Source organism: Salvia splendens, chromosome 19 (assembly GCF_004379255.2).
Source record: "Salvia splendens isolate huo1 chromosome 19, SspV2, whole genome shotgun sequence".
In the NCBI taxonomy this organism is placed as follows: domain Eukaryota; kingdom Viridiplantae; phylum Streptophyta; class Magnoliopsida; order Lamiales; family Lamiaceae; genus Salvia; species Salvia splendens.
The window spans coordinates 17,017,546-17,027,269 of NC_056050.1; the positions used below are offsets into that span (position 1 = coordinate 17,017,546).

Here is a 9,724-nt window from a genome sequence, read left to right on the forward strand (position 1 = left end):
GAAGTGTTAGTAGTATAAATCATGGTGAATAGCGAGTTACATTTGCAAAAGGAGAGATAGAAAGAGGATGCAGATAGGGTGGGGAGATGTGTACAAAGTAGTAGAGGCCATGGCGCCGCTATACGTAGCGTTGCTATTAGGTTACGGGTCGAGGCGCATGTTCAAGGCGGAAGAATGCGACGCCATTAACCGCTTCAACTGCTATTTCATCCTCCCTTTCTTCACCTTCCACTTCACCGCCAGCGTCAATCCCTACACCTTCAACTTGCGTTTCCTGGCCGGGGACGTTGTTGCAAAAGCAGTTGTGGGAGCAGCCTTGGTTTTGTGGTGTAAGGCGGGCTTTGGCTTTGCGTGGGCCATCACCTCCTTCTCTCTCTCCAGCTTCAACAACACCTTGGTGGTCGGAGTGCCTTTGCTCAAGGCCATGTATGGCGACGCGGGAGAGCATCTTGTTATACAGTCGTCCGTCATACAGTCTCTCCTCTGGTTCCCCATTCTCCTCTGCTTGCTTGAATTCCGCCGTGCCAAATTACTTTCTTCTTCATCTAATATTCATAGTGATGAATCTGTTGTTGCTGCCAATGGAGATCATAGTTGTACCACTATTGATACCACCGCATCACCCTCCTCCTCGTCTAGTTTCTGTTCAACTATCAAGATAGTCGGAATGAAGCTTCGGAAGAATCCAAATTGCTATGCTTGTGTCCTTGGACTCGTTTGGGCTCTATTAGCAAACAGGTTACCTTTCTCTCTGTTATAGTAGTACATCACATGTTTATTGTTGGGATCGTCGACTGCACGTTAGTTTGATATTATCAGCTTTGGGTTTCCAAAATGGCTCAAATTAATTGGAGTTGGATAACACTTATATACAGCTTTCAACTTTCCTGGCTCATCCAATATGGGATGTGTTTATACTCCAGCAATCATGTGATGAGTATGTATGTTTGTGTAGGTGGGATATTGTGATGCCTCCGATAGTGGAAGGATCGATTCAGATAATGGCAAAGGCGGGAAGTGGGGTAGCCATGTTCACCATGGGTACGTATATATAGTAGGTTATTATGTGCGAGAGAGAGAGAGAGAGACGTGACGAAGAAATGAGGTTAATAACGAATGCAGGACTGTTCATGGCGCTACAAGAGAAGATAATAGCTTGTGGCGTAGGGCTAAGCATGTACGGTATGTGTCTGAGATTCGTATGCGGACCGCTTATCACAGGCGTTAGTGCTCTCGCTTTGGGCTTGCGCTCAGACATTCTCGGTATCGTTATTATACAGGTCAAGTAATCTTCATCGACTTACTTAGTAGTAATTAGTTATTGATGCAAGTTCAACATACATATGCAACTTGTGCAATGCAGGCGGCTCTTCCGCAGTCGATAACCTGCTTCATGTTTGCTCAGGAGTATAGCTTGCACGCTAACGTACTCAGCACCGCGTCAGTATTTCATCACTTTCATTTTTATTTTTCTTTCTACTATATGTGAAGCACAAAAAACTAATGAATCTAATCTTTCTTATTTTGCAGGGTCATTTTCGGCACAATCGCATCCCTTCCTGTCTTGATTGCTTACTATGTCATTCTAGATATTCTTCTTCATTAATTATATAAATCGTGATTGTGAGAGTGAAGAACAATGGATTGATTCATCATCACACCACCATTCTCACTTTCTAAATAAAGACATCACTATCTAGTGGGATTTTCAAATTCACCCCACTAATATAGCAATAACAATGTTTAATAATTGTATATTGATTATTCCATCTCAACTGCTATTATTCACTTTCACTCACCATCCAGACTTCTTTTGCATACTGTTAAATGGTATCTTCATCTATAGGTTTCTATAGCTGCAGTCTATAGCTAAAACTTGACTTCAATTGACATTCATGTGCAAAGGAATTTCAAATAAGTAAACTCACTCAGCCAAACGAATACCGGAAAAACTTGATGACACTACCTGAACCACAATTTTATGATTCCGTTGGTGCATAGAGATTTTGAGGTGTCTGGGAAGAAGTTTATTATTTTTTTTTAATCTTTGAGGACAATGCATGAATCCAAAACCACCAGTTGGGGCTTATTTCATCTTGCAGAAATACGGTTTTCTTCTCTCTAGTTAGTTTTGTTTATTTTGTTGTAATGTATGCTTCATTTGTTTGCTACTCCCTTCGACTAGAATAGTTAAAGTACTTCACGTGCATGACTTTTTTTCCTAAATTCAGACGCAGTCGAATCATCGAGGTAAATCCCCGGACGCGGAATGACTCTTTTAAATTGGTCATAGACTTTGTATTAAGTTGCACCATAAAATATATTGAAATCTTAACTATTATTGTAAGAAATAAAATAATTTAATATTTATCTAAATACCTTTTTACTTTTAAATTGCAATATTAAGGGTGTCCATAAGAGTGCGGACACGCCCAATAGCCCCGCCCCAGTTTTTTTCCATAGCCCCAGTTTTGTTGTGCGTAGCCCCAAAATTTTATGTCCGCCACTATAGTGGACACCTTCAATAACCCCCAAATTCTAATCAACTTTCATTTTATAATGTTTCAAGTAATTATGAACAAATTTATATATTCTACGTAATTAGAAGAATACGACTATAAGAAGTAGAATTAGAATTAAAACTAAAACTAAAACTAAAACTAAAATTAAAATTAAAATTAAAATTAAAATTATAATTAAAATTAAAATTACACACTAAATTAAAATTACACGCTACATTTAATCTAGTACAAATCACTAACATGTTTACACTGCGCCACCATCTCCCCTACGTGCTCACACTTCTTCAATCAAATCGGCCTGCAGTGTGTTATGTGATGTGGTCCTGCGCATATCAGCGAAGCGTTGGATCAAATATTCATTGCTCCGTAGTACGCCCATCTGGATCGGCGCGGAGGCAACACCGTGACTTGTACTTGCGCCCTCTTCCGGCGCCCATCGCTCTGCCGCAAAGCCTTCATCTTCTATTATCATATTATGCAATATGATACAGGCTAACATAATATTCGCGACATCATCTTCGTGCCAAACTCGTGCCGGACACCGTATAATAGCCCACCGCGATTGGAGGACACTAAAATCCCGCTCAACATCCTTCCTAACACTCTCTTGTTTGCGCGTAAAATATTGTTTCTTCGGTCCAACCGGTTGGCAGACAGTCTTCACGAATACGGGCCACCGCGGATATATCCCATCTGCCAAATAGTAGGCCCTACTGTACTGCGTACCGTTGGCTACCAAGCTGATTTCTGGACCCTCCCCCCGACACTCCTCGTTGAAGAGCGGCGATGACTGAAGAACATTGATGTCGTTGTTTGAACCTGCCACACCGAAATACGCATGCCAGATCCGCAGACGGTAGTCCGCAACGGCTTCCAGAATCATCGTTGGATGTTTGCTTTTGAATCCAGTAGTGAACTGGCCTTTCCATGCCACGGGGCAGTTCCTCCACTCCCAATGCATGCAATCGATACTTCCTAACATTCCTGGGAACCCGTGCATCGAACCGTGCATATCCAGTAGGCGCTGACACTCATCCGGGTTGGGCTTCCGTAGAAACTCCCCACGAAAATTTCCCGGATCCCCTTACAGAACTGCCTAAGCACCGTGAGGCCAGTCGTCTCACCCATCTGTAGGTATTAATCGAACATGTCCGCTGGTCCGGCGTAGGCAAGCTGCCGGATTGCAGCGGTGCACTTCTGTTGTGTAGACAGCCCGATCCGGCCAGCCGCATCACGCCGGAGGGTGAAGCACCGGTAACGCTCCGCCAAATTCGTCGCTATATAGTTGAACAGCCGTCGCGACATCCTGAATCTCCGGCGGAATATCTCGGGTGGATAACGGGGTTATCCACAAAGTAATCATCCATTAGACGCTGGTGCGCACCAACGTGGTCTCGTGGGATTGTCCGCCGATGAGTAATGGCACGAGGGATCGCATCCTCCGCATTCTTCGTCTCCTCCGCCAAGCGGGCTGCTTCCTCCTGGGCGGCCAGGTGTTGCACCTGTTGAATCAGAGCATTCCAGCTGTCTCTCCACAAATTGTTCATTTCCGACCCCAAATTGTAGTGAGAGAAATTTTTATAGATGTAGAGTTGGAATGATGTGAAAATAATGAATGAGGTGAGGTGTATTTATAGGTGAATTGAAATGAAAAAAAAAATTTAAAATCGGCTATAGCCGCGGCGGTCGGTGCCGCCACTATAGGCGCCGCGCCTATAGCTGCGTCCGCCCCCATTTCGCCGCGTCCTCGCCCCGGAGTCGGCTGAAGCCCTTCCGCCCCCTACCGCCCCCATTTCAGTGTCCGCCCCGCGGGCGGACAACCTCTCCACTATAGCTCGCCCTCAGCCCCAACCCGCGACTATAGCCGCGGGCACCCCATAGTGGACACCCTAATAGGGAGGGAGGACACGGCGGCCCGCCGACTTCGCGGCGAGCCTCCCTATAGTGAGGCCACTTGAAAAACGGCAGTGGGCGGCGGACAGGCGGCGCCCGACTTGTCGGTTGCCCGCGGCTGGTGAGGAGGGCCGCGGCGGTGGCCATGACGAGCTATTGCAGAGGCGGGGAGCCGCGGCGCTCCGGAAGCTTTTTTTTTAATTATTTTTTTTGCATTTTCAGATTTATTTAGTTAATTGTTGTGGTGTTTTGAGAAGAGAGAAGAAGAATGAGTAAAATTGCATTGGCAAATAAGCAAGAAGAAGAAAAAATGCAGATCAGATCTGAAGCTGTGAGGAAGAAGATGACTCCAATTAAAATGATTAATTTGGTCAATTGCATTGGGCTTATTATATGAATTGCATTGGGCTTTTGATTAATTTGGTCAAATTATTCCAATTAAAATGATTTGGTTTAACCCATTTAGTACTATTTAAAAAGCTAATAAACAAGTTTGGTCATTGGATTTAATTTTTTTAATTAAATTATGTGTTTTTGGAGTAATTTTTAGTTTGATAATTTTAATTCTAATTGAATTAAAATATACAAACAATTGATAAAAAAATGGCTTGGGAGTGTCCACTAAAAGTGGATGGATGTGGATAAAAAAAAGTGGCTTATCCACCAAAGTGTCCTCCTTATTGTGGATACTCTAAATTTAAACTAATTTTACATGAAAATTTGTTTTTTTTTTCTTAATCAGCCTTATATTGAGGAGCAATGCCCGTCTTCTTCGGTTTACTTCATCTCCTCTCTCTCCTTGTCGTGGTGAAGACGACGAGTCTTCGATTTTTTTTGTAGCTTAGAGCATCCGCAGCGGTGCCGCTGGGATAGACGGCGTCCGTGCCGCTAGCGCAGCTGACACGGCGCTACTCGATGCATCGAGTACGTCCGTGCCCCTGAGCAGGCTGATGTGGCGCGTTCTGATTGGCCAATGGCAAAGCCGTTGGCATTTTCGAATTTTCTTTTTTTTTTTTAAATTTTTATTTAATTTAAAAAATCAATTTTAAATAAAAAAAATATTTTCCCACTTCCAAATAAATTATAACCGTTTTCTCTCTACTTTTAATTTATTTTTCAATTTTTTCCCAAAATTCACATTTTCATCTATAAATACCCTCACTTCAACACCAAAAATTTCACACCACACTACACAATTCTCAATCTTTCACTCTTACCAAAAAAAATGTCCGGCTCCGGCGATCACCCCTCCGACTCCCGCGGTTGGAACCACAAATAGTTCGGCTCACAACCATTCCTTAGTCCGGAAATGCAATGTTCGGCCTCTCCTCAAACCCAAGGTTCTCAAGTTCCGGGTGGCTACCGGCCTTACCCGGTGGACGACCAAGATGCCCCCGATGGGCGATACGTGTGGGCACCCAAACCCAGATCAAGAGGGAGCGGAGGCTCTCAAACTCCTCCTCTTCCTACTCCTACTCCTACTCCTACTCCTACTCCTACTCCTCGTGGTGTCCGCACCCCGTCCACTTCGGCGGAGATAGATCAATTATTCAAAGCCAATTTGATTATCTCCGAAGATCCGAAGATAGGCACGGACCAAAGCGGGGATAGGTTTTGGTGGCGCATCTCTCGCCGGTACAATGAAAACTGCCCGACTGGAACCATCGAGTGCAATGAGAGTATGGTGCGCAATGCCATATTCAGAGCCAACGGAGAAATCCAAAAGTTCCAGGGGTATTACCTTCAGGAAGAGCGGTTGGCGGGGAGCGGCAATAGCGAGCTCGACATCATCAGTGCCGCCTTAAAGACCTACCAATCCCTAAATTACAAACCGTTCAAGTACCTCAGCGCTTGGCAGGAGGTGCGCGTGCATCCGAAGTATAGGGGATGTGTACCATCCTCCTCCAGCAAACGGCCGAGGTCGGTATCCCTATCCAACGCCGGTGAGGATGAAGTGGCTAGCCAGCTTGCCGGAGCTAACTTGGATAGCCCCGTGGCGGGCTCGGAAATGCGTGGATTAAGATTGGATCAAGTTATATGGAGGATAACTGAATCGGTTGGACCAGTTAGCAAATTGTCGTTGCCACTTAATCGAATCAATCCTCGAACCGAAACGCGCCAAAGATAATATTTATAACTCCCGATTTCGCACTACTTTAACAGTAAAGCTGCAAGTTCGGGGTCGATCCCACAGAGAAGTTGGTGTATCGAGTGTGTGAGTAGTGAACAGGGGGGTTGGCTGCTGCCACGCTTTAACTTGGGAGTTTTAACTACGGTTTTTATCTAGGCAGAATTCAAACTAGCTAGCTTGATCAATGAAAATTTAAAGACTGGGTCAAGTAAATTGCAGGTAATAACAGAAAATTAAATGCGCGATTTTAAAGAGAGAATAACTTCGATTAAACTAAGATACGATTACAGCGTGAAAATAAACTAAGCTAACACTTTGAAAATAAAGAAAGCGGTAAACTGAGAAGAATCTCAGCGGGAAACTTAAGTTACCCCGACAGAAATGGTTATTCTGCAGCGCTCCCTTCGGTCGCCCTTTTAACTACGCTATCTAGGCTAAACTAGAGATCTGAACTAAACTAAGCTAAGAGAGCAGAACTAAGCTAAACTAAGCTAGAGAACTGAACTAAGCTAAACTAAACTAAACTAGGTGGAAAGTAAAGTCTTGGATACTTTCTTGTGGTGGCGCAGCCTCTATTTATAAGCTCGATTCGGCCTCCAGCTGGATAACGATCTTGACAGGGAATATTCACTCATGCAGAGGATGAGCAACTCATTGATTGCTACGTGTTCTTTCTTCTAGAATAACGACGCTTTTGGATAACAAATTTATGTTCGGTTCGTCCTGGCGTCTTCACAAGCTGGCACGTGTCCCCTTCTAGAACGTCGTCCTGGGTAACAGAATGGTGCCCCACATCCAGCTCATTTCCTCACGTTTTCTTTCTAGAAACCAGCGGTCCCCACTTTAACTGCTTGACCTCGCCCCTTGATCAACTCCCCCGATTTTTGGCCTTTTTCGCCTTTTGTACGTGCTTGATCAGTTCGGCCTTGCTGCCTTGGACAAGTAGCATTTCTGCACATTTTAACACTTGTTTGCGCGATAAACCGATCAAGTAGTATATGTTTTACCCCCAAAACCGATGCATGAAATGAGCCTTATCAAACTGTTCACACTTAAAACATACTTGTCCTCAAGTATAAAGAGAAAGAAAAAGAAAGAGAAAAAAGATAAGGCAAATTTGAGGCATGGTTTACTTATTTCACAAGCAAAAGAAAGAAGAACAAGAACTAAAAACACGTATTCACATGTATGCATTGGACCGAATAATTTTCCAACAATCATACCCGAGGTCGAGGTCATACCATTATCCAGTAGCTTATGTTTTTTGCTTTTTCGCTTCTGCTTGATCAAGGAGTCAGCTTGTCAAGATTGCTTAATTTAAAAACCACTGTTGGATTCACTCAGTCACTCATTTCTCACCAGAGATGTTAGGACTCTTCACTCGGTGTTGCTACAAATTTAATACTTTGAATCGGACTGCACAAGATAGTTCCTTAAGGTCTTTGTTTCGGGTTGTAACAGGGCTCAGGGGTAGTAACTTGTTAGGGTAGGGTCCTAGGGGTTCTAAGTTTAAAAGAGAAAATCACATGAGTCAAAAAGCCAAAGATTTGACTAAACTTGCTGGATCAAATTTGGGGTGTTTATTTCTTCTTCCACTTGATGCTCCTTCTCGGTCAATGTTGACCCTTAGCCTTATAACTTTCGGCTTTATTTTATTTTTTTCCTGGGTCAGGTTTCAACTATTTCCCGCCCCTTTCTTTTCTTAAACCTTTTCTCAATTTTTTTATATGATCAACTAGATTGTCTAACTTGATCGACCCGGCTACCTTTTAATTTTTTTTATTGCTATCCCTTTTTGTTCCCCTTGATAAATTTCATCTCCCTGACCCTCTTCCCTCATGTGATACAAAAATTTTTGGTTTTAAGGTTTCAAAGAATGGGTAAGAGTGTATGGGCTCAAAGTGGCTAACTAAGAGGTGCCTTTAGTAATGAGGAGGGTTCGTGGAACGAAGGAAGAAAAACGGCTCAACTGGTTAAATCCTAATGCCTTTAGTCCTCACTACTTGTGCAATTTTCATCTCAATATTAAAAGTTAGCCTCTCGTAATTTTTCTTTTGTAAAGAGTAGTAGAAAATGTTCTACTTTTGGCTTATAACTCACATATAGAGAGGCTTCACAGTTGGTTTAGAATTGAGCGATTCCATCATACTTGCGTCATTCAAATTGATCAAGTTTTTGCAATCATGTTTTACATGTGAGCGTACTGAATCCTTTCTCTAACTCTTCCACGAAGTAATCAAGTCTTTCATTTATCCTATTTCATGCATATTTCCTATCTAATTGCTATCTAAAATTTGTTATTTTTGAAAAATTTTAGCATGTATGACTTTTCTGTAACTAACCCGTCCCTCCTCCCCACTTTAACTGCTTGACCTCGCCCCTTGATCAACTCCCCCGATTTTTGGCCTTTTTCGCCTTTTGTACGTTCTTGATCAGTTCGGCCTTGTTGCCTTTGACAAGTAGCATTTCTGCACATTTTAACACTTGTTTGCGCGATAAACCGATCAAGTAGTATATGTTTTACCCCCAAAACCGATGCATGAAATGAGCCTTATCACCCCGACGCCGGCCTGAGCAGTTCCCAACGCCGGCCGCAAGGAAGGAAGAAGGCGACGACCAACCGCCGTCGCGCCGCGACTCCATCCGCCCCCGCTCCCTTTGTGCCACCTCAACCCCCCACTAACTCGTTGTGGACCCTTTTGGCCCAACTCAATTTGGCCGATTGGTCAAATATGACCGCCAAGCAACTTGATTCACATTTGGCAATGATACGGGGTCTCCGAAGAACATTGGTGATAGGGCTAGAGGAATAGTCTTCCACAGAGGTATTTTTAGCCTTTAATTATGTATTTTTTATTTTTTAGGATTTTAATTATATATTTTTATTTTTTAGGATTTTAATTATGTAATTTTTAATTTTTAGGATTTTAATTAAGTAATTTTTATTTTTTTGGTAATTTGTAATAGTATTACGGGTACTTTTAATGAATTTTAATATCGTGGAAATGTTTTTATTTAAATTGAATAATAGAATAGTGAGACCCTTGAGCATGTCTTTGCGGAAGAGTATGGATGTGGGTGTTGTGCTCGTGGGGAAGAGTTGAGAGTAAAAAAGTAATAAAAGTGGGTGCCCACATCCGTGCTCTACGCATCTCACTAAAATGGTGCAATCAAATGT

The 9,724-nt window shown here is 43.0% G+C and overlaps 1 protein-coding gene across 2 annotated transcripts; it reads left to right on the forward strand.

Moving 5' to 3' along the window:
- LOC121779770 (auxin efflux carrier component 5-like) lies at positions 1-1,798 on the forward strand. 2 transcript variants are annotated; one of them, XM_042177186.1, is made up of 5 exons: positions 1-738; positions 956-1,041; positions 1,123-1,263; positions 1,364-1,440; positions 1,531-1,634. In XM_042177186.1, exons 1-4 carry the CDS (start codon positions 68-70, stop codon positions 1,411-1,413), a joined length of 948 nt encoding a protein of 315 aa, XP_042033120.1. In that variant the 5' UTR covers positions 1-67; the 3' UTR covers positions 1,414-1,440; positions 1,531-1,634. The 2 variants fall into 2 exon arrangements, with proteins under 2 accessions (XP_042033120.1, XP_042033119.1); XM_042177185.1 differs by having other exon boundaries at positions 2-738; positions 1,123-1,280; positions 1,531-1,798.
- The last annotated feature ends 7,926 nt before the right edge of the window (positions 1,799-9,724 follow it).

Excerpts from the sequence above, each read along its gene's own strand:
- LOC121779770 (XM_042177185.1), top strand. The coding sequence starts at position 68 with ATGCAGATAGGGTGGGGAGATGTGTACAAAGTAGTAGAGGCCATGGCG. Across the intron at positions 1,281-1,363 it reads TCGGTATCGTTATTATACAG|GCGGCTCTTCCGCAGTCGAT; the intron begins GTCAAGTAATCT and ends TGTGCAATGCAG. Across the intron at positions 1,441-1,530 it reads GCTAACGTACTCAGCACCGC|GGTCATTTTCGGCACAATCG; the intron begins GTCAGTATTTCA and ends CTTATTTTGCAG.